Raw genomic sequence first — 24,744 nt, forward strand, 5'->3', positions numbered from 1 at the left:
TAATATCATAGGAACGGCAAAGTCTGGGCATCAGATGTTCCTAGGTCTTTATCATATTTCGGAGAACTTACTGCGAAAATACATTCTTGATAAGTGTGATCTGGAAGGAAAAAAAAAAAAAAATCCCTCTGTGAAACCTAAATAAACTGTGATAGAAACATTTCCAGCATACTGGAGTTTACAGTAAACAAGATCGCAGCTGATTTAAAAATGAAAAAAATCCATCGCTGCGGAAAGACCGACCTCTCCGGGCTGCGCAGCCCTGGGAGGGGGCCGACGAGGAAGTGTTTGGGTCAGCGCGGGCCGCGAGACGGCGGCTGGCACCCGCCCGGCCCCCGCGGGAGGGAGCCCCGGCCCCGGCCATCGCTGCTCTTCCAGCGGTCCCTCGCCCGTGCTGGGTCTCGCCGTCTCTAACACTGCTCCCGACAGTACAGCAGCTCATCGGTGCTAGGAAAAATGGGTTTTTTGCATCTTCTGTAAGCTTTGGGCAATGTGGGTGCTTGCAGTACGTTTCTGAATCACTGGCACTGTTTCCTTCCACCTTCTGCTGATTAAAAGCTGTGCAGAAAATGAATTAATTCCCATATCGATGTATCACCTCTTTCACGAGCGGCCCCTTTCTTATCAGGCCATCTGGATTAAAACCTTGCCCAGAGCCGCTGGGAAGGATTTGTAAAGCTGTTTGTTTGGGTTGAGGACGGGTATTTTGGGGCTGCCCCGACCCTCGGAGCCCGGCGGGACCCTGATGCCTCTGCGCCGCTCGCGGGGCCGTCGCAGCCGAAGGAGTCTCCCTGCAGGCAAGGGTATTTATGCCAGCTGCTCCAGGTCGGGGCTGCGGGGCAGTGCCGGAGAGATGCTATCATCCAGCTGAATATGTTTCAACAACAAAAAGAAAAAAGGCAACCTGAATTTTATTTATCTTCTTGCAACTGCTTGGTTAAGAAGAAAATACTAACAGCTTATGAGATCAACCCCCTTTTTGCTCCTGCGTCGCAGCTCTGCGATTTTCACCCAGGCAGAAAGCGGAATTAAGATGCACGCACCTGGGGAAAGGAGTCGAGCTGCTCCCGCGCGCGGGTGCGTTTGGCAGAGCAACCCCGCCGAGCCAGGGCACATCGTGCCTCTCTCGTACCTGCTTCAAATCGGTTTGGCCAGAAGTGCTCAAAACCTGCACGACAACGGTGGAGAGACAGGAAAGGGAAGAGGTTTCCAGGGAGCTGTGCAGAAGCAGCCGAGTCGGAGGGCACGCCGCCCTCCGCTTTCACGTTTCTTCCAAGCGTTTGTGCCGTACAAGCGCTGAAGTTGGAGCAGTTGCTTTCCCGCTCTCCTCCTCCTGGCCCAGGCCAGGGCTGCCCTTCGCCGGCAGCGCCCGCGCGTTGTCTGGCTGCCGGGTGAACGCGGCGAGCGCCCCGCGTGCGGGTCACGTCTGTCCCTTCTGCCCAGGCTGCTTTTCAACTACGCTTTGGTCCGCGGGCAGAGACTTCCCGCGGCGCCCGCAGCCAGGCAGAGTCTTTGCTGAGCTGGGACGCGATAAATATGTATTCAGCCTCATCCATCAGAATAGCAAGAAACGGCCATCTGAAGTGCTACAGAAATGCTGTATTTAACTTGCACAGATCAGGCTTTTTTAAGTAGGCACCTTCCAGCAGATAAACGCAGAAATGTACCCTTTTATCACTGTTTTTTGCCGGACTTGTGTTTGCCCAATGCAGCGGTATCTGGGTGACCATAACAACCCATCACATTCATTTGCCCACAGCTGATAGCACAAAGCGGATTCCTGCTGTATATTAAGACAGTCGGCGATGACACCCTGCCAAACAAATATTTGACAAGGAAAGTCGGGTTTTGCAGCGCTTTGAGTAATGCTGAGTCTACTCCTGGCTACTCTCCTTTCTAGCCCGACCCTTCCCAGCTGCTCCCCGCTTTTGGTTCGTTTAATCCCTCCTCCCTGCTCAGGTCATCCTATTGCACAGATGTGGTGGAGCCGGCCAACGTCTCGAAATGGCTAAAGGCGTCGCTACAAAGTCACATGAGGGTTTTGGATTATTTTAACGTGTAAGCAGGCAGATGGCTACCCTTCCCTCGGTAAATCACCCAGCTATTAGGCAGCTCTGCCCTACAAACCTAGGAGCCGCGTTAATGCAACGTCGTCAACCACCTGTTTGCGCAGGCAGGGTCTCGGCGGGACTCGTTTGCGTCGGCCTCGTGCCCGTGCGCGGCCACCGCGCGGCTCTGGGGTCCATCGCAGTCGTGGCGGAGGGACTGGGCCACCCCCCGCCGGCCCCAGCGCCGGCATCGCCGCCGGCTCCCGCGGCTCGCCGCCGTTCGCGGTACCGCCTGGTGCCTCCCGGCCGCCTGGATGTTTTGGTATGCAACTTGTAGAGTCGGGAAGTTTGGCCACACCTGCAGACGTATCCGTCTAAAAGTCGCTGAGGAAAATGAGCCACTTTAAAGTCAGTCCAGCCATAGGCAACGAGCGTAATTTAATTCAAACAGTCTGAGTGCATTTACATCGGGTATTTACACTGGGGTAGCCAGCTTGGCTTTAAGCGGGATTAGTTGACTGAAGGAGCGCGGAAGCGTTTCCTTGTCTGAAGGGCCTCCGGTTTGATGCTGTTGCAGGGTGGATTAGCGCCGCGGCAGGGTGTTGCAGGGCTGCAGAGCGTGGTTCTCGGTTACTCACCGCGCAAGCAGCTTAGGGAATATCTGCCGCGAGCTGGCAAGGACACCACGCTGAGCACAAACCATCCGGCAGCTCGGAGGAATCCCGTTTCTTTATGCCGCTCGATGCCATTTTGTGCGAAGCTGTGATTTATCTTGGCAGCGATTTCCACGCAGAAAAGATTTGCTGGCAGGACAGCCCGTGTCCAGCGCGGGCCAGGCAAGGGGACCGGCCGGCGGCAGCACGGCTCCTGGCCCTGCGCGGGGTGGCTGCGCGAGGCCACAGCGCTGCCTTTAACGCCTGTACGTACCAGCACCTCCCCGCTCCTGCCCACGCGGGGCTCGGCGCCCTCGCCAGCCAGCCGGCCCGCAACGCATTTTCCTGTGCAGCCTTGGAAAAACTTATTGACCATGTCTGGTAGCTGCCTCACCCTGTTTCGGATCCTTTCCGGGCCGTTCTGGTTGAATGGGCCAGTCCTGGGCTTCAGAAAAGCCTTAGACTGAGCTAAAATCCACGTTTCTAGTGCCACTTTTTCTCTTTCTTTGGGCAAGCCAAACACTGAGCACGTGGTTTCGCCTTGCCTTCTCTCACCCCTGGTGCGACAGGCCGACAGGCACGGGACAGCTCTGCCGCTCGGGCGGCTCGCGATGCCGGGGCTGACTGACCGCACGGCCACCTCTTGCTTTCTGGCCACGAGCATTTGCTGATTCTGAACAATTTGGGGGCAGGATGAGGATCTCGGGCACACGGGTGCAAAAGAAGCAGCTCCCACCCAGAGCCAAGAAGGTCACACAGCGGCTGTATCGGTGCAAAAAGAAACCGAGGGGCCACAAAGAGAAAGCGCTTAGTCCCACTGCTGCGTGTCGTGTTTTGCTCCCCAGCGCCGGAGAGCACTGTTTTTGCATTAATTTAATTGCAGGTAGGTTGGCGCTAGCACGGCCGCTTCTCGTGTCCTTCCTCCCGGCGTGCCTGTGCTCCCTCTTCTGCCCTGGGAACCGCGACACCGTGCTGCAGAGCAAACGCCACGGCTGCGTAGGAATCGGTGCCGGCGTTTCGTGCAATGGCGATTTTCATTCTTCCCCTGAGCTGGTGTCGAAGTGAAGCGGCAAAGAGCGCTCTGCTACTGAAGACGGTGTCGCGGGCGAGATGTACCGCTCAGGCCCGGGCTGCCCAGCCGTCATTAAACATCGCACAGAAGACGTTCCAGGAACAGGGATGTTAACCCTGTGGTCCTGGACCGATTCCAGCTCGTTTAATTACAGTCGTCATATCTGAATTTGCTCTGCACTTTTGACCGATTATGGGATGTTCTTTTTTTCCCCATTTTCTCCAAACTGTTGAGCAGCCTTGCTACGAGCTGCTATATTCCCCACGTGAAGCAGAAGTGATTGTGGCTGGTCCCAAGGTTTTCAAATTCATTGTATTTTCTGGTTATTTTTACAATTTGGGAGTGTACGAAGTATCGCCAGTATTGCCTATACGGAAAAGTTTTACCCGTTTAATCTGGACCATCTAACCAGCAGAGAACGGGCCTGATCCACTCGCACACTGCCATTGCAGGAAAAGCATGACCGTTATCACTCAAATAACATGAACAACTTTTTAAAAGAATTAGAAATAATTTAAGGTAAGAGATAAAGCCATGCAAGCAGAAGGGGAAGTGTCAGAAGGGACGGGCAGGCGGCTCGGGTGCGAGGCCGCCGCGCTGCCCCTTCGTTGCCGGCCTCTGCGCGAGCTGGTTTTGCTCACTGACCCAGCAGAAAATGGGGGTGGGGGGTGGGGGGTGAGGGTTTTTTTACGTTTTATTTTAGTTTTTGCCGTGTTAGCAAATTGAGGCGGCTCAGGGCGCCGAGATGAGATGGAGGAGGAGGAGGAACCGCGCCATCACTGCCCCCTCCCTCGTTGCCGAGGGAAGCGGCCCCGGCGCGGCGCTGCGCGCTCGGTGCTCGGCGCTGCGCGGCGGAGCGCGGGCGGCGGCGGCGGGTCCCGCCCGGTCCCGCCCCGGCGCGGCGGAGGGGAGCGGAGCGCGTCCCGTCCCGTCGCGTCCCGTCCCGCCCCGGCGCCGCCCCGCCCCGGAGGCCGGCACGCTGGCTCGCTCGCTCGCTCGCTGCCGCCGGGGAACATGGCCGAAGTGGGGGAGGACAGCAGCGGGGCGCGGGCTCTGCTGGCGCTGCGCTCGGCGCCCTGCAGCCCCGCCGCGGCGCCCCCGGCCGCGCCGCCGCCCCCGGCCGCGCCGCCCGCCGCCGCCGGCCCGGTGCTGGCGCGGCTGCAGGGCCGCGAGTTCGAGTTCCTCATGCGGCAGCCGGCCGTCACCATAGGCCGCAACTCCTCGCAGGGCTCCGTGGACGTCAACATGGGCCACTCCAGCTTCATCTCGCGGCGGCACCTGCAGCTCAGCTTCCAGGAGCCGCACTTCTACCTGCGCTGCCTCGGCAAGAACGGCGTCTTCGTGGACGGCGCCTTCCAGCGCCGCGGCGGCCCGGCCCTGCAGCTCCCGCCGCAGTGAGTGCGGCCGCGGCGGGCGCGGGGGGCGCGGGGGGGGGGGGGGCGGGCGGAGGCGGCGCCCCCTCCGCCCCCGCGCGGGGAGACCCCGGGGTGTGGGGGGGGGGCGGAGAGGGACCCCCCGCCACGCCCCGCCCCGCCCCGCGGAGGGGGCCGGCGGGCCGGCCCGGAGGAGGGTCTGAGGGGACGGTGAGGGGCCTGCTCCTCCAAAGGGGGTGGTGGGGACCCCCTGCCTGACACAGGGGACAGTGAGGGACCCCCCGCCCCGGGGAGGGAGACGGCGGGTCAGCCCGGAGGAGGGTCTGAGGGGACGGTGAGGGGCCTGCTCCTCTGAAGGGGGTGGTGGGGACCCCCTGCCTGACACAGGGGACAGTGAGGGACCCCCCGTCCCGCAGAGGGAGACGGCGGGTCAGCCCGGAGGAGGGTCTGAGGGGACGGTGAGGGGCCTGCTCCTCTGAAGGGGGTGGTGGGGACCCCCTGCCTGACACAGGGGATGGTGAGGGACCCCCTGCCCCGTGGAGGGTCTGAGGGGATGGTGAGGGACCCCCCGCCCCGCAGAGGGGGACAGAGGGCCGGCCCGGAGGAGGATCTGAGGGGACGGTGAGGGGCCTTCTCTTCCAAAGGGGGTGGCGGAGGACTCCCAGCCTGACACAAGGGACAGTGAGGGTCCTCCTCCTACAAAGAGGGTGGTGGGAGACCCTCCTGCCCAACACAGGGGACAGTGAGAGACCTTCTCTTCCAAAGGGGATGGCAGGGAACCCCCCTGCCTGACACAGGATGGTGAGGGACCTCCTCCTCCAAAGGGGGTAGTGGGGGACCCCCTGCCTGACACAGGGGACAGTGAGGGACCTCCTTCTCCAAAGGGGACAGTGAGGGACTGCCCTGCCTGATGTAGGGGACAGTGAGGGATCCCCTGCCTGAGAAGGGTCCCAAGGGGACGGTGAGGGATCCTCCTGCCCAACGTAGGGGACGGTGAGGGACCTTCTCCTCCAAAGGGGACAGTGAGAGACCCCCTGACAGATGTAGGGCATGGCGAGGGACCTCCCCCTCGAAAGGGGATGGTGAGGGACCCCCATGCCTGATGTAGGGGATGGCGAGGGACCTCCCCCTCCAAAGGGGATGGTGGAGGACCCCCTTGCCTGACAATAGGGGACAGTGAGGGACTCCTCTTGCCCAATGAAGGGCCTGAGGGGATGGTGAGGGACCCCCTGCGTGAAGTAGGGGGTGGTGGGTGAGGGACCCCCATCTGGTGGAGGGCCTGAGGTGGTGCTGAGAAGTGCCTATCTGGTGAAGGGCCTGGTGACATGACAGCAGGTCTGCTTCAGCGTGGGCAGGGGGATGTCCTCTCCTTCCCAGCCATGCTGCTGGCCCCAACAAAGAAAGAGGTGTCAGTTGTCAGGGCTGGGGCAAATACAGAGTGGTTCCCTCTAGGAGAACCATGGCTGGGGAGAAAGTGTGAGCCCTGGCCCCAGGGTGCTCCTCCAGTGGGATGCCCACCATGGTCCTTCTCCTCCATGTTTGCCTGTCACCGTGCTCGGATTCAATTGATGACCCTTGAGGGTCTTCCAAAAGATAAATAAGGGAAGGAAGATGCTTGTCAGTGGGCTGACACTTGCTACACCCAGGGTTTCTCTTCACTGGAAAAGTTTTAGTGGAAAAAATTCGAAAGCCACTGTGCTTGAGAGCTTATTTTAGGGTTGGCAAGTTGCGTGTTGTTCCTCGTGTCTCTCTGGGGCAACAGAAAGCAACAGGGAGCAGCCTGGCCCGTGGGAGAGGCCAAAGGAGGGGCGATGTCCCCCCCCCCCCCCCCGAGACCCTTGGAGAGCACTCGCTCAATGTACCTTCGCTTCGTTCTGGAAGGGCAGAGAGCTGCAGAAGTGGGTTTTGTGACATTTTAGACAAACTTTCTTGTTTGGGGCGAGTGTAGAAATGAGGAATGAGGTCAATGTTAGTGTATTTCCTCCTCTGAAGATACTGTTTATGGTCGCCGAGCACTGTCCAGCTATTGCAATGCTTCACCCCGGAGGGGCAGCACGGCAGTGGTGGGGGATGTCCTCTGTGGACTTCAGGTGGGACTAGACAGGCTGTATCTCATGCGATCTCTAAGTGAAAACACTATAAATGCAGGAGACTCATATTTTATTATTTTCCTTTGTACTTGTCATTGTGTAAAGCATCTGGTTTTGTCTGGCAGTTTTGGGCTTTGGCACCGCTACCTCCAGCGTGAGGGTCCTACACTTATCCCTCCCTCACCAGCCTGTTGCTCAGGGGAGGGTTTTTTAATTACTCATTTCCTCTGCAGGCTGCTTCATTTTGTACTTGGTAATTTAGTTATAACTCCCTAGCCGCTTGCTCTCTGAGGTGTTCTGGTTTGTAACGTGTTTCATTTTCTAAAGCGTTGTCCTTTAGTGTCTGTTTAATTAATCTTTCTTTGTAAAACAAGCCCACCCAAAGCCCTGGGCATTCGCGTCATGCTGCTCCCTCTGGTTCTGGATTTGCTCGTGTGAGCTCTCGCCTCTTTGCCATTCTGCTTCTTCATTTAGTTAATCATAAGCATTGGGCTCGACAGCTCTCTCGAGCAGAGAATTGGTTGTTTATTTTCCCCCCACTCCGTTTGCTCATGACTTCTGGAGTGGGAATGGCAATTTTCCTTCTTCATCACTTTAAAGGAAGGCGATTACGATGTACAGTTATGAACTCTGCACGGTAAGGCATCCTCTTCGCTTGGCCACTGTTTATAAGCTACGTAAATAAACTTAGTGCTCCTCCCTTTCTGAGTTCTAGAGTAGAAAAATGTTTTGCATCAATCTGAAGGAATTTGCCCCCTTGCTTCTTCCAGGTAAACAACTCCGTGCCTTCTGCGGGGCGGTTAAGGGTTTGTAACCCAGACCAGGAAAAAAAAAACTTCCTGAAGCTTGGTATGCACAGTCTTGATTGAGGCTTAACACTGATCTTCTGCCCACTTTTATCTCCGCTCTTGAAAGATCAGGCAATCTCTCCCTGCCCCATGTCCCCCCCAAAACCCAAACAAACCATGGTTGGTGCCATTTCTTTTCTGCAGAAAACTGTGTATGCTCATTGCTAGATGACTAATGTAGTCAAAATGGGGAAAAAAAAAGTGAATGTAGTACACAGATGTTAAAGTTTAGTTTAGATTTTCTTTTAAATATTATTTTATGGTAATATTACTGTGCTGTTTGGTACAACTACAGCTTCTCCATGTGCCAGCAGCATGTGCAGTTTATATTAAATTTCAGGAACTGATGGCTGTTCTAGTCAATGATTTAGATGGGAAGCCCTTGTGATGTGGGGAGCACTTGCTGATAGTCTTCTAAGAACTGGCTGTTTGAATAGTTCTCCCCTCTGTCTTATTTTCACCTGTAAATGGTGGCTAAAAGTATGTAAAGTCCTAATTCTTTTGTATTAATGCAGCCACTGCTGCTGTTATATTACAGGCAAAGCAGATGCTTGTGCAGAATCATGAATGGGAGCAGAGGTTTGCTCCCAGACAAGAGCAGTGTCTTTAAGGTGTAATTTATACTCTTAGTTAAAAAATAAATCCTTGACTCATAAATTCTATTTCTGAGGTTTCTTGTTATTTCACGTTTTCCTGTGTAAAATATCCTCTACTTATTACAAGCCATTTTTGGAGTTCAGAAGTAATTATATTCCTAAAATTTGCCAGAGATTTGGGGGGAGAAAAGAGGAGGTGTTTCTGTGGGACGTTTCTTTTTGAAGACTGTAAGTACCTTCTAAAACAATAGACCCTTTCAAAATTAAGGGCCTTTGAGAGGTTTCGTATCACTTCCTCCATCTACATCATGTGTATGTATAATCTGCTGTAACCAGAATTTCACTGCTGGGCAGGAGTATCGTATTTCACAGCTGTGTTGTTATGGAAGATTATATTTCACAGATGTGATGACATAACTGTGAAGTATAATTAAACAGTAATGACCAACAAGGAGGGCATTTCCTAGAGGTTAATATGACAGTTAGAAACAAAGTGCGTGGAAGAGTGGAGGAGGGCCTGCGGTACAGCTGAAGACCCCTTACTCTGTTTAATTAACATGAGAGTCCCACTACAGCCATTATGGTAAATATAGATCAAGATGAAATTATGGAAATGCTTGGTATTAAAAATAAATGCTTTATTTAAAGTTAAGGATTGCTAGAAACTTTTTATCTGTGCTGGTGGAAGCTGGAAATCTGTGGTTAAATATCTGAGTGGGGTTTTTTGTGTTTTTTGTTTTTGTTCTTTTAAGGAGAAAGAGGGAAATCAAGACTGTTGGTAGGATGGAAACCAGATTTTTAAACTATTGATACAAGGAAAAACTAAGATCCAGCAGGAATCTTTAACAGGAGTCCTTTTTTCCTGCTGACGACAATAACTGTTTCGCATATGCCGTGTAATCAAGTGTTTACAGGATCAGGTTAACATTGAATTATTAACTTTCTCTTTGTAATCTTAAAAATTAATTTGTTTTTTTTTTTTAAAGAAGTGACAATGACCAGTTACAGAGACTTCTGATAACTAAAAGAAGCACGTTTCTTCCTAAATGACTGAACAAACTGAAACAGAAGTTGAAACTTATGCTTGCTAACCCGAATTTTAAGAAGCTGTGGGTCAGGTTTTCAAATGCTCCTAAGTACAAAAGTCCTATTGACTAAAAACTGCAAATGTTGATCGAGCGTAGCCTGATAATAGCACTTCGGCTTTCTGAACTTGTGGGAGTTCAAGAGTTTGGAAAATGGTGCTTGACTGTGAATATTTCACGGGGCATTTGCTTATTGCTTCTGTGCCTCTGTTTTGTGTTTTTGCAGTAATGGTATTAATGGGGCCTGAAGTTTGCGTTTTTCACTGTAAGTAGGCATTTTCAGTGTGAGATTTTTTTTAGCTGACAAAAGTAAGTTTTTTAAACCCGAAGTTCTTTTATTATGTAGAAAACTGAAGAAATGAATGGAGTAGCTTTTTAGTTCAGTGTAAAATATGGGGGACGTAAATATATGGAAGTATGAAATTAACCTATGGAGTTAAAATTTTTAAAAATCTATTATATGTGTAAGCCCTGTTATAAATCAAAAACTTCCTGTGCCTCCGAACTTTTATTAAGCGTGTGCTGCTTTATGTATAATGGGATTTTCCTAGATACTTAATAAACCTGACAACAAAAAATAGTCCAGTGCTCTGAGCACTTATCATGGTGCTGATCCTGCAAAATTTTGTGCGTATATTAAACTTTGCGCATTGCAAGTAATCCAGTTTGCTGCAGCATTTGGGCCGCGGGGATGTCTCTGCAGTTGGGGCCCGAAGCATGAAAAAAACAGTTCCGTAACCAAGTAGAAAATTGCCTGTTACATTCAACAGTCTGTTTCCCTTTCCGAGGGAGCTCGTGCAGGCTGTTCGCCAGGGGGCTGGAGGCACCGATGAAAGTAAAAATGGCACAACCCCGAGGAACGGAGCACAGCACCTCGCAGTGTTTTGATGACCTCACTAACCACGCAGCCTCCATTCTTGTGGTTAGCGTGATGCCATCATGGTGTGCGCGAGCGTGGAGATCCTTGCATCTCAGAAGGAACTGCAAGCCCCGTGTACACATGCTAAGGAAGTGCTTTGACCACATAACCACGACTGCAAAACTCGAGCTGTTTCTGAAATGCTGCATGTGTAGGTCGCCTCTGATAGCTCCCTGTGTGTAGTTTTGTTTCTTAGCTGTTGCGTAATCTCCGTTTTCCACAGAAATAATTTCGTTCTGTGTTTGAAACACATCTTTTCCTTTGCTTTGCTGCAACGAGTGGATGGTGCTTTAACTTTGTTAGATAGTGTTTAAAAGTTTGCTGTCTTGGTGCTTCATCCTGTCTTTTTCATGCTCTTTTTTGGTTTCAAAGACTGTCTTTGAGAACAGGTTTTTTTCTGTTGTTGTTCCATAGTGAGACTGTGATAAAGGATAACTTGATTTCAGTTGCAGAGTTTGTATCAAGTAATATTTTTTGGGTGAGCAGCTCTTCAATCTGTCGTGAGTTATATTAAGGATTTAAGGAGAGTTTCTGCTACTGTATGAAACTAACATTGAATTTGTTGCTTCAAAAATAGCTGTGCTGTAAGTCAAGTTGTGAATATAAACTAAACTTATGCAAAACTCGCTGTATGTTCTCTTATGCATTCTTTTAAACCAAGTTAGGTTCAGCTTAGCTGATGTGTTGATTATGAAAAGATTAATCTAAGCAGAACATGCTGCACTTGTCTTGTACATTCTTTTGCACAGTCTCAGCTATGAAGGCTTAAATGTAGATTCCAGTTGTGCTGGTGTAACTTCTTTATGTTAACAAACTCTCAATCGTGACACGTATTCGTAGCTGACTGTTGAATTTTTCCGGTTGGTACTGTTGCATGTTTATGTATATATCTCTATGGGATGAATGAGCATGAGAGTTCTTGCTTGTATGAAAACAGGAATAAAAATGATGAAATGCATAATAACTCACATCTCACCTTGTTTTTGTGCAAGCTGTGTGAGCATCCTCACCTCAGAGCATCTGTTTTGACTTCTGGTAAGAAATCAAAACAATGGCTTTTTTTTTTTCTTCGTTTTGCAGAAAGTGGGACATGCAGTCTTGCACCAAATAGCTGAAAGTATAAATGACAGCCGGATTAATGTGATTGTTTTCTTTGTAAGCAAGCTCTTAGTAACTGCGCTCCGATAGCCATTTGGCGTCAGAGCTCTTCTGTGGGATGCCAAATTCTCTCGCGCGGTGTTGCAGTTTCCTGGAGGAGTAGATGTGGCAACAGGATGTTGGTAAAGAACAGGAAACTATTTGAATTTACTACTTATGCCATGCAAATAAAACCTTATTACTGGCCCGTACGTAGTAATTAGTGTCTGCCGTTGCCTGACGTTTCCGCAGCTCCTGAAGGCCGCGGAGCTTGGCGTTGAGAGCGTTAAAGCGCGCGCTTTGGGGAGTTGCGCTCCGGTCCCGCGGGGTGACAAAAGGAGCAGAGGCTGGTTGGGAGCTTGTTAAGCCGCTGCTTGAGATTTGACAGTTACCTCCAGCTGGCTTTACTTGCACTGGGCTGGCTCGCTGCGAGCACTCGGCTCCATCTCGGTTCTTCTGACGCGCGCTCGTTTACTCTGAGCTGCTCCCAGCTCCGATGAACGTCGGAGCCAGCAGCGCCTGGGTGTTCTGCAACGCACAGCAGCCCCAGCCTCGTCTTACTGCTGCGTCGATGCGCCAGCTTTCCCATCCCCAGCCAAGTGGAAATGTGGTTTAAAAAAAGAAGAAAAAAATCTGTGCTTTTGAGCAGGCAATGTTAATGAAAAGGGAGAATTATTATCTTCTTTGCTTTTAATACAGATTCTTTCCTTTTCTTTTTCTGAATAGCATTCCAGGGCACAGAGGATCACACCTAACCATACTTAACACTCTTTTATATTTCTTTGGTTCGGTCCCCATGCCTCTAGTGGTTCCCTCAGAGTTTCCTTAGGTTGCAGGCTCATGGCTGCGATATCCACTTCAGGAGCCCTACTTTTCTTTTTTTTTTTAAACAACATTAAAGCTAAATATGTCGTAGGGCTTGGAGTCCAAAGCGTGCGGGGCAGTTAGGCTTTTCGCTTTGTTTTTTTGCAGGTTTACATTTCTAAGACCCGCGGTGAATTCAGGAAGGTGACGGCTTAGCTTCTGCTGTGCTTGCTGACGGGCTTATTGCAGTAGCTTAGACTTTGGTTTAGGGATCAGAAGTGGTTGGTGGGCAGCTGGGGACGGCAGGATGGCATCAGTCTGAGAAATACGGGGAGCCAGAGGTCTGGGAAAGCAGGTGTCATGCCGGGGTGATGCTTCGATCAAATCTGTAAGATGGAGAGGTTGAAGCGGTTTTTCCGTCTCATGGGTGTTGGTTAGGAGAAGACATCTTAACGTACTTTCAGGCTACTTGGTTAATTGACTAACCGTGAATACAAATTATTGTATAGTCGTAATGTGTTTGTTCGCTTCAGTGAATAATTCAGTATTACACACTGAGCGCTTTTTTCAAGTATTTATACATTTCCTATTTCAGCTGATTGTAGACTGCTTTTAAAATCAGATTCATGTAGCACTAATCTCTCACTTAGGTATGTGTATGACGGAAAAATTCTTTCCGATAGCACGTTCTTTGTTTTTATAGTATAGATACAATTTTATTAATGTCTGTTCACTCTTGTCCACGAACATTTTAGTCATTGTCTTCCGTTGCTTCAGAACAGCTCAATAAAACGCGTGTGTGCATTCCTTCTGCATGGCAATTAATTTTTATGAAATACATACTTTATTGGACAGTAAAACATTTAAAGCTCTTAATGGCCTAATTAATACTCTGTATACACTTGTCTTGTGTGTTTTGCTCTTTGTTACATTACTGTTCCTTTTTTCTTGTCTTCATGCATTTTTATCATGAAAATTTCAAGCAGTCTTGAGAGAGCGCTCTATTAGAAGCCTGTACTTTGAATATTCAGCAACTTTAATGTAAGATTTGATTGATATTCCCTTCCCTCCCTGCCCAATCTGTTTTTAGTAATTTGAAAGGGAGTTTAATTTCTTGGGCTGTCATTCGTTGGGTTTGTGCGTGCTCTCGTGTTCTGGTGTTTCTCTCCCCCCTTTAAACATAGCGGTATGTAATTTTAACACTGTTTGAGGACACCTTGACTGTTTTGGAGAAATAATGTAGAAATGAATTGGGCGTTCTGCTGCCTTAGCTGAGGGGCGAAGATGTGCAGTCTTTGGTTCTGTTAATATATATTGTTTGATTAGGATAGGAGAGTAAGCGGAGGAGAATTTTAAGTGCGTTATCACTTATTATCCTGTTTCCATAATCTTGCAGTGTAAAAAATCTGTATCTTTTCATGTGCAAGTACAATCCACTCCATCTTTTGGAACGGAACGAGGAGACGAAAAGCCGAGCAGAGGTGGTCCAAGTACAGTGGAAAAAGCCTGCCTCCCCTTCCCGCTGGGGTATAACACCATTACAGCTATGCCCCTTGTTCCGCATCATGCCGCTTTGAAGGGAGCCTTGGGAAGTCTTCCCACACAAACTGTTTTAATCTTCTGCCTCCCTTAAGGCCACATGCTGAAGCCACCAACATTTTGACTAAGCAAGACTGGACTCCCTGCAGAGCCAGTTTGTGCACTTGTTAAAGGGATTGTTCTTGAGCAACTTAAGGCCTTTCCTCTCTCGAGGGCATAAGAACTATGGGCTCTTAAACACTCAAAGTCCCGATTGCGTGGGAGGAGAAGAGGACTAGGCATAGAAGGCAGATTTGGTTTCCGCCTGATGGGTAGACCAGAAATGTTTTTGTTTTTCATAATCAGTCTGAGGCATAGTCCAAACTAGTAAGAATAGGCTCTGGGTGTGGAAAATGTTGTGCCAACTGCTATTTATTTATTGATTTATTTTTCCCCCCTTTTGTTGCGTGGTTTGCATAACTTGGTGTACCTTGTATTGGCTGCCAGCCCACCATGTGTAAAGGGGTGTTGACTGTCAACAAGCCTGGCAATTGGGTGGCTTTGCCTCCTTCTGTCTTGACCATTCGGCTGGAAAATTCTCTCTGTTCCTCTACCATTTCTCCCTTAGACACGGTATAATGAGACAAGCCAGAACGCAACCGCTCTTGCGGTGGCAAGGCCTGCAAAGGAAGTCAAAGGCTGGCACATGCTTTGTTGCCAATATCTTCATGGAATATTAAGGCAAGCACTGACCTTTTCTTCAGGCTTAGGAGTTCTTAAGAAAATACTCTTAACATCCAGCAGTTCAGTAAAAGTTTCTGGCTTTTTTCTGTATTTTATGTAAACAAGGCATACGCAAACCGGCTGTTAGAAATAGGCGCAATCAAGTAGTTTAGACTTGCACGTAATCTGTTTACAATTAAGCGTCCCAGGTCTGCTTCACTGTCAACTGAGCTTGGGAAATGCTCATTTTCACGTGCAGTGATCCCAAATCCCGGGTCTCTTGGTGACAAATGGGTGCATCCTCTTTTCTCCAAGTGATTTGCTATTTTTTCTGATTTACATCCTGCTTTGTGCTCCACCAGGAGGTATTGCGAGTGTGAGAATTCTTATAAACAAAACAAACTATGGCACAGAAAGGTTATAATCGTGTTCCCAGAAGAGCTGATACCACTAATTCTTAAGTTGGCATGACGCTTCCAGATAAGATGCATCCTTTTCAAAGGAAAATGTTTCTCGAATTCTGAATACTATAGTGAAGCAAAGGAGAGGAACATTAGAATATGCCAGTAATTAGACAAGTTAATTTTGTAAAGCTTCCCAATTTTAAGGTAATGAACTATTATGGCAGCAACTTACATGTGTCATTGTCATTTTAGTTTGTTAAATCCTTTTGCAGGAGGAGAGCCCTCAGCACAGTAGTATACGCTGGCAGGGTCTAAAACACTTAAAACAGTCCCAAGATAATTTATGTTGTTTGCCATCTTAGCTGTGTCCTGCTAGGTGGTCTTTCAGAAGCCAATCCAGTGAATCTCCTCCTTAGAATTGAATAACACTGAAATGAAATTTTTTCCCTCTCCTGTAATAAAAACATTTTATTTTACCAAGTTTGGTGTCTGGGGGTTCTCTTTCAACCTTTATTTTCAATTTCAATATTTTGCAGCCTGCAGGTGGGTGTCACTTTGAAGACGTATTTGTGAGAGATGATCTGTGTTGCCCCAAACACTTATTTGGCTCTGCGTCCAGAAGATGCCAGCTTTTAAAATATTCAGCATACCTTCAGAGCAGCTTTTTAAACAGTGCTCCTGGCTTCCTCTGCTGGATATTGAATGGATTGTGAAATGTCTTCAGAGGGAGCAGAACGGACTTGAGTGAACATTTTGCGAAGTCTGAATCCATATGGTTCGTTTCTTATAATGTACATAAATAGCACGTTAGCTCTTTCCAAATTGCTTTCTAAATGAACTGAACGAGGCTCAAAGGAAAATATAACATAGTTATGCTCTATGCGTTAGAACCCTCTTAGTGAGGCTGGTTGAACTCAAAGGTTACTAACATCCCATGTGTAAGTGTCTTCTGCTGAATGTATGGGGGAATTGGGATCTCTTGCTGAGCTCTACTAGGTTATTTTGTTTTGCGCAGCCTTTGATAATGTATTTATATGGTCGTTTCTTAGCTTTGGAACCGTAAGTCTTCTAGATGGGTTGTGAGACCTTTCAAGGAGATCATCTGGCTCCTTCAAAGAAAACTCTACACTGACGAATGACCCGTTAGAACAGAGTTGATGGCATTGCAAATGTGATTTACATAACAATCAAACTGCTCTCCTGTATCCAGCCAAGATGCTGAAACAGTGCCTCGCTCTCAGTGAGGGTTATTAAGCCATTTTATGAACTCATCTTTTCAAATGGGTAGTTTCTCTTCCTTTTCCACAGAATAAAAATTTCCTGAGGACTTGCACGTTTGTGATAATAAAGGAAAGGGTCTCCCCAAGAAGTTAGAGGGGGCACAAATGGAGGTAGAGCCCAAGTGCCATGTTCTCTGTGGCAGCCACAACCAGATCTCTGTGGTGGGAGGGAAGGGGCAGAATCTGTGGCAAGCTGGAAATTCCCTGGCTGTTAACACCAAGCATTTTAAAACTTTGCTTGAGTTAGGTATGGAAATGAATAACCAGAACTTCTGGTAGAGTCCAACTTTGGCACTGAAGTTAGTTCCATGCTGTCACTACATTTTTAATTCTCAGGGTACTGCATGATTTCTTATTGAAAACAGAAGTCTTTGTAGAAGCTGTTATAGGGAAGTTCCCCAAAGCGTGGGCGCAGGTGGGGCTTTTTTTTGGGGCACTGAGGTAGGTGTTGATTGTGGCTCATGATTGAGGGAGAAACGTATTCGGTTGGGTGTTTCTGCCAAGATGAGCAAAGAAGGAAAATAGTTAATATTGACCTTTTTCATTTTAACAAAGATCAGCGTGAGCAGCGGTGGCTTGGAAAGCCAGTCAGAGCGACTCTCAAATTTCGCAGAAGCAGGGAAGAAGTGAGAGATACTGGTAGTGGCCGTGCTCTGCTGAGTCACTGCTTGTGGTATCTGCTGTGGTACAATTGAAGCCCAACTAACCTTCTTATCTTAAGATTTATCTTGGAGGGGGGGAAAAACCCAGTGCTTGACGCATGGGGGATAGGCAGCCCCTTCTGTGCAGGAACACTCCGTGGGCAAATGTGTACGTTACAGGACTCGTATTTGCCGTTTATTTGACATCTCTGAAAAACAAGCTGAATGTCAGCGCGACTACTCGTGGGCCTGCGCTGCCAGGGCGGTAGTAACGTTCCCGCGCGCTGGAACCAGCCCGGCGCTGCGTGTTGCTGTCATGGCTGGAGCTGGATGCATGGTCTGGCATCCCTCCCAAAGGGCTGGGGAGAGCAGTAAGAAATACGAGAATTCCTACAGGAATGTGGGATACATCACATCTCGGAGACCTTGGCAAGGTCTGAGCAGAATCTCCTCGTGATCCAAGACGTACTGCAGTGTCTGCCATTTAAGTCTTGCTGCGGAGAGTTTGCCAGCACCTCATGAGAAGTAGGTGTAGGACAAGAACGGCGATAAGCGGAACAGAGGAACGGGCGTTATTCTGCTCTGTTTCCAGCATGTTGCATTGCCTTGTGCAATTGCATTAACTTAGCAGGACAGCAAGTTAGAGCTCGGGGGTGGGGGGAATAACCTTGCTTGCCGCTGTGATGTGCATTGTATTTTTTTAATAGCATAAAACCTTAGCTGCTGTCAGGCACACGTTTGAAGAGTATTTGTCTCCTTAATGTTTCTTTTCAGTTTCTGTTCTGCTCCGTAGTTCTCCCAATTTGATCTGTGCTTTAGCTTTGCTTAATGGATGTCATCTGATAGGGTTGGGTTGGTTTTTTTTGTTTTTGGTTTTGCTTTTGAAACATCAAATTGGAATTTAAATTGATCAGCTTTAAAACTGAACATGAGAACAAGGTATATATATTTTTGCCAGTGTTGTCAGATTGGCAGCCCTATCAAATGCATTTGTGTCCTCAGAACATGCCCGAAGCTTAGCTGAGTGCCGTGCCAGTGAAAAGTCCTCTCTAAGGCTTTGTGAAAAAATTGGCCTAAGACGTATCTATACTTCGACGTCAAAGCAGGGTGACAAGTGTGATGTTGATTCTGAGATGGACCCCGGCTTAACAGGATTGAAACCACCGCTTCCACGTGGGCCGTTTTATAGCTGTCGGTGCAGACCAGTGTGGCCTGGAAGGTGTTCAGAAATCTGCGAGCAGGGCTCGGAGGGGCTGCCGACTCTGTCGCGCGCAGCTACCCAGCCCCGCAGTGTAACGCGGTTGCAATCCCGTGAGAGGTCCTGTCAACCCTAAATACACCTTTCCCTCTTGGACGAGGTGAGCGGCGCTTGTGCGGAGACGATTGATCCTGCTCCGGCGCTGATCTGCCTGGTGCTATCACGTGCAGTGAGCAGGAGGAGAGGAGTTAATTTTAGCTTGATTAGCAACCCAGAAGGGAGTACAGATGACTGCATTGTAAATGGCACCCGGATGAGATCGAGGAGGGCAGTTTATTTCCATACCTCTAAGTGGGTGTTCTAAGCAATTTCTTTTTTTTTCTTTTTTTTGTCTCTTTTGAGGCGAACCAAGACTGTTAATGCGCTTAGTCCCTGAAATCTTTTTGTGATCGTAACTCTGAATGCTTCAGTGTTGGCGTATGGTGGTGGTTTCCAGGGCACACCAGGGGCCCGTAGCCCATTCCTCGTTGGTTTGCTGCTTCTTTGCTCTGTGCTCCCTGGTCCTGCAGCAAGCGGCGAGTGCTTCTTGGTACCGGGCTCTCAGTTTTTCTCCCACTCACCTTTGTTTATATTCCTGAGCATGTCCACATCTGTTTATGATTAAACATTGCTCAAACAGCCAGGTTAAGATTTATTGACATAAAGGAGGCTGGGAAGAGGGAGTGGTTGGCCGGTCATCGGTGTCTCTTTCCAGCTGACTAGAGCGATGTTACTGAAACTGTACACGTGTCTGCGTTGGCTTTTTTTTCCCTTTGTATCATGTATTAAAAGCTCAAGGCAGGGTGTGCTGGCAGTTCTGAGAACATCCCATGGCTCTTGAGCTGGGGACCACGATGTTTCTGTAGGTGGGAGAGGCTTGCATGCCTCTGAGGAGAGGTAGTAGGCTTTAAAATATATGTTATGACCTACCGTAGCTTTAAGTGGGGATCTTGGGTACATACCCTGCAAAAAAAAAAAAAAAAAAAAGAAGGCTGTTACATGGAAGGTAAGGAGGTTCAAAACGAAAGGTGAGTGGGTGAGCACTCTCTTTAGGAAAATAAATTCAGATGAAAGGAAAGAAATATCAGAGTTAGAAGTCAGTTCATGAAGAGCCACCATCTTTTCTGAAGCTAAGGCAGTTTATTTCTCAGGCCCTCATAGCTACATGCGAACAAGTGGTGTTAAATATCTATTTAGCTTTCAAAGGAGTCTGTATGTAGATTATTTTTTTTTTAAATCACAGATATTGATTCTTTTTAGGGCTTTTTTAAGTAAAAATGTAGTACTGGTAGAACACTAGGAAAATCAGTAGATTGATCAGCCTAGTATGGAAAGTGATTTTTGCAGTCATGAGACTCGATGATGAAAGCAAGATTACCCCCCCCCACCACCCAAAAGAAGCATGTTTGAAGTAATTTACATAATGTAATTTACATTTTCTCTGAAGTTCAAATATTTATTGGTTGGTAGAGAAATCCTTAAGATAGGGTCTAGACCTTACAGGCTAGAGTGCTTGATTACGGCAGTGGTGGTACACAGAAGCATTAGTGTGTTAGATAGAGCCTCTGAACGATGGTTATTTTATGTACACAAACACACACAACAAAATAACATAATAGGCTTGCTGCGTGTTGCAGATCGTATCAGTTGCCTGCCGCGCTGATAGCGAAACTCTCTGGTGCTGGCAGCCAACCTCATTCAAATAGGAGCACTGTCTGCTCTTCGGGCCAGCCCACTTCTTCGGTGGCAAACTTTCATATCAGGTTTTGGTGTTTTATCCAGCCACTCATTCTGACACTTAAAAGAGCTTCCTATTTCCAAACTTCAAAATAAATAGCAGCTTTACGGTTAATTTTAAACCCTGAAGACAGTGCACTAGGTGCTCTCCCCAGGTAGCTATAGCTGTCGACATCCCCGCCTGCACGACTGCAGAGTTTCTCCACCGTCTTGTGCCGAGAGGGACAATAAACTAGAGGCGTTTTAATTGACTAGCGGCGTGGTGTTGGGTTAAGATGTGGCTTACCATATGACACACGCACATGCAAAAGTTCACTGTGTTTTAACAGTTTGCTCAGAGACACGTCGTTGTTTATGGACAAGGAGTGCGAGGGGGAACAGAACAGCTTCTCTAACCGTGGTAGAAGTGGGGCCAGGGTTCACCTTCAGGAGACTTCAAGAAGCAAACAAAAACTGAGCCAGGACTGATGAAATGGTAGCTGTCACCACGGAAGCTGCGTATGAATTTATACGGACATAAAATCCCATCTGATTTTTGCGGGCGTAGGAACGACCTTCTGGCCTCGTCCGTTCAGTACGTTGGCAGACTTGAATGAGATCTTCCGCTGCTCCCGGCTGGCGGTACTCCAGGTGATCTTTCCTGCCCGCCGCCGCATTGCGTCCTGCGCGCGTTTAAAGGAGCAGGAGCAGGAGCGCTCGCCGAGGGAGAGGAGGCCACCTCCTGCGAGCGAGCCCGGCGCCCGGCGCTCCGGCTTCGCAGTGAATGGCATATTTGGAAGCTGACACCAGTGTTTTGAAACGTGAAACTCGGCGAGGTGCAATTACAGCACCACCTCTTTGTTTCTCCGTTCCTGATGGATGGGCACCGGGTAGCCACCGTGTCGCACTGACCTACGCGTTTAACAGGATGGTCTTTGAGGTGGGCTTTAACTGGGTCCCTGACCCGAGTGCCCAGCATCTGCCTTAGTCGTGTGCATTATAAAAGTCCATCAGTGATACTCTTTTGATTTCTCCCAGGCTTAGTTTCTGAGATCATCTTTCATATCTGTAATCAGTCTGGAAATATTTGTTAGGCCCGTGTCAGAATTAATTTTAACACCGGTGTTTATACTTGCCGTTTGTGCTTTTTAAATATATAGGTGAATTCATCCCTCGTCAGGTGCAGGTTGTCTGGTGTTTCGCTGAGTTTGTGACTGGGTGGTGAAAGTGGTGGTATGTCAAGAACATCCTCGGCTTTTTTGTAGCAGGAGAGTGAACACAGATGCACTGTTAGCTGCTTAGCCTGGTTTCTGTTGGAGAGGTTTCAGAAAAGTTGTTTTTGGAGCTGCAGATCCTTGGCCCTTTGCACTCCAACAGCTTTCTGGAGGGGTTTGGGACGGCTTCAGGTAGGTTTCTCGGTATTGGCCTGAGCAGTGTTGCTGTAGGTCCTCCCCTGTAGTGCTGGGGGTGCAAGGATCTGAAAAAGGGCCGTCTCCAATGTGAGCTTCAAGGGGTGGTGGTGGTGCCAGAAGGAACCTCCCACCGTTTCTGCTGGTTTCCTACAAGCTGATTGAAACAGCCCTCTTTCCCAGCAGTGTAAGATCTTCTTTCCCTCTCTTCTATGAGATTCTATTTTGATACTTTGTGAATTTATTCCATGACCTTGTTGTGGTATTCCACTACACTGAGAGGAGGGGAAAAAAAAAAAAAAAAGCAACTGCAATATCTTAACTGTTTTTTCCCCTCTTCTGCACTGTGTTTTACTTCTCAAAGGGAATAATCCTGAAGTGAAGCTGTGTCTGACATCTCGGATAATGTTAGAAGAGAAAAATCGGAACACAATTAAAGGGTCGTAAAGGCTGTGAAAATAGAAATCCCACTCTCAATTCTTCATTACTGAATTCTCCGGGGTGAAACAAACTTTCTGGGAGAAGCAAACTGGAACGCTCTCATGTGAAATGTTAACTGCCGCTGTTTATATCGGGGTTGTTGCTAGATTTATCAGTTTGCTCTGTGGCAGCAGTTAAAAGCAGTTTGCTAGGGAGCTAATAAGTTTTAGGGAGGATGTGCAGAATAAAATAGTTGTTTTCGAGTTGCACAGCACGGTATTTCAGTGCAAGCTCTCTGGAAGGTTTTGCTTTCAATGTGTAGTAATTGGAGCCTCAAAGAAAAAAAAAATAAAAGTCCCTGTCTTCTCTTGAGCTCTTAAAGGAAGTGCACGTGCGCTAAAACGGCGTTTTGATGTACGCAGGGCCGGGCTTCTGGTATCTGTTTTGCCGTCCTTCCCGAGCAGCCCGGGGGTGTCTGCTCTCCCCCCTGCACCACCTGCTTGGCCCCGTTTCTCTTGCCGGCTCCTCCCCAGGCGGCCGGTGGCCGAGACCTTGCTTTTCCTTGGCACAGCGAGGTGGGACGCCTCGCAGAGACCGGGGGAGGACTGGAGGAAGAAAAACAGTTTTTGTGTGTGCGTCTGTGTGCGCGCGGTGCTGGCAGGGAGCGGGACTCCAGAGTTTGCCCAAACTGTCCTGTGAGCGTGACTCTCTTCAAAGGAGTTTGCTAAAACACCCGTTTGGAAACGCGCCTGCGTGTGGAAGGGTTTCTCGGTGCGTTTGTGAGCCTCGATGAAATGGCATAAAGGGAAGCCCTGTGCGACGGAGCTCAATAGAAACATTCATTGCAGCTAATTTACTTGGTGCTTTTAAGAGACCTAACTATTCATAAGTTGTGGTTTCGCCTGATGCTGCTGGTAGTGTTTGTTTTAAATAGATACACTTGCCTGCACACGCTCGTTGCCCATTAGAAAGCCTGTCTGGCTATGTTGGAAATCTCATTTTAAACACGGTAATATGCAGCGTTAGGCAAATCCCGGTGTAACCTGTGGTGCCTTCTCATTAAGGAAAAAAAATCCTGTACTGTACGTACAGTTCCAGCTAAACAGTAGCAAGGAGCATAAGGAAGATTTTGCCTGTGAAAATGAGAAATGGCTATTTTAATTTTTTTCTGAAGCTTTGTCCTTGTTCAGCCTGCATACTTTCCTTGCTTTTCTCAAGGACAATCGGTGAATAAACTTTGGGAGCAGAAAGGCGCTATAAAGCACTTACTTTGCAGCGCGTGGAGCCCGTGCATCCCATTTGAGATGGCATGAACCTCCTTACGCTCCTTGCAGACGTGACCTGCTGGTTGCCATGGTAGGATTACCATGGGTACGGGACAACTGGGAAGCACTTGTTGGAATGCAGAAACCATTTTCCGTCTTTGTTCATTCCTCTCGTATGCATCTGAGTGAGTTCAGGTTTGAAATAATTAGCCGAATCAAAAAAATTGTGACTTTTCTATTTCAAGAACTTTTTGACGCTTCCAGCCTTACGGCATCAGCATGGTAGCTGATGTGACTTACTTGATCAAGAACAGAGCCTTTTCTCAAATTAATGAATTGCATTTTGTTTTCTGGATGCATCTGAAGGGAGAAGGTGGTGTTTGGATCATGTGACTGCTTAAATCAGAGTCTGTGGTTACAAGCTCTGTGTTTTGTTTTTTATAACTTGCCAAAAATCTGCAAAACTTCTGCTGCTGAAATGTTGGTACCTCGCGCTTCCCTTCCTCCCCACGACTCTTGTCCCCTCCGTGTCCTCTGTGTCAGCGTTGGTACGTGTGCTGCCTTGTGGCAGGCAAGAGCAGGGAACTGATCTGGCTGACAATTTACCGCAATGTAAAAAAATAAATGAGTTATTTGTTCAGCTACCTGATTTGACTTGTTGTGCAGTTACTTGGATGTTACTGTTGGCGCAAGGGGGATGTTAGGAGGAAACGGCTGTGGGGAAGGAATGGTGGGGGGGAAGGAAATGCCTCTTAAAGGAGAGGAACAGATTTAGATTGTGTTAAAATAAATCTGCCTGAGACTGAGTGGCATAACTGATGTCTTTTGGGAGGAGATAACGTTTATGGAAGAAGGAACCAGCAGGCCATCCCGAGAACTTTACTCAGCTGTCTAGCTGTTTGTCCCGTTGAGCCTGGGGTCAACGTGGGAAGAAGAGCGTTTCCAGCCAAGTCGGACAGCACTTCAGTATCAGGGGTGCAGGGGACAGCCTAAAATCCTTCTAGTAATCCAGAATTGTAGGTTAGCCAATGTTAATTCCACTGGATTGGGTATGAGGAATGCTTGATTACTTCAGGATGAGTTTGCCTTTACTAAAACCAGAATTGCGTTAGCTCTGGTACAGGAGCAATGGCCAAGGGGTGCTTCGTGCAGGTGCTAGGGTCCCAGGCTGTACTGTACAGAGAAGTTGAGTTATTTGTGTCTGGCACAACAGGGCGATGAAAATAGTTGCTGGTACTTCCTTCTGGAAAAAGTTCCCAACACCAGAAAATTGAAATTCATGAAGTAAGATCACTCTCTCTTGAATTCAACTAATTATTTCAAGCCTGAACTCACTCACTTATGCACACAGACAGTTTTAGTTCAGTCCCAGCTGATATATCTACTTCTTTGTGTCTCTGCAATGTTAAGCATGACAGCTTATGTGATATAAAGTGACTGCGCTACAAAGCATGCAAAGGCAAATGATTTGTAAGCTCAGGATAAGCGTACAGTTAGAAGCCAGTC

At 48.4% G+C, this 24,744-nt stretch overlaps 1 protein-coding gene across 2 annotated transcripts in view; it reads left to right on the forward strand.

The window, feature by feature from the left end:
* Positions 1-4,787: 4,787 nt before the first annotated feature.
* The window catches only part of FOXK1 (forkhead box K1), a 49,867-nt gene continuing 29,910 nt past the window's right edge, over positions 4,788-24,744 (forward strand). For both annotated transcript variants that reach the window (XM_067306693.1, XM_067306694.1), the window contains exon 1: positions 4,788-5,167. In XM_067306693.1, the coding sequence (XP_067162794.1) occupies positions 4,788-5,167 (380 nt within the window). The remainder of the gene's footprint in view (positions 5,168-24,744) is intronic.

This window comes from Apteryx mantelli, chromosome 16 (assembly GCF_036417845.1).
Source record: "Apteryx mantelli isolate bAptMan1 chromosome 16, bAptMan1.hap1, whole genome shotgun sequence".
Taxonomy (NCBI): Eukaryota; Metazoa; Chordata; class Aves; order Apterygiformes; family Apterygidae; genus Apteryx; species Apteryx mantelli.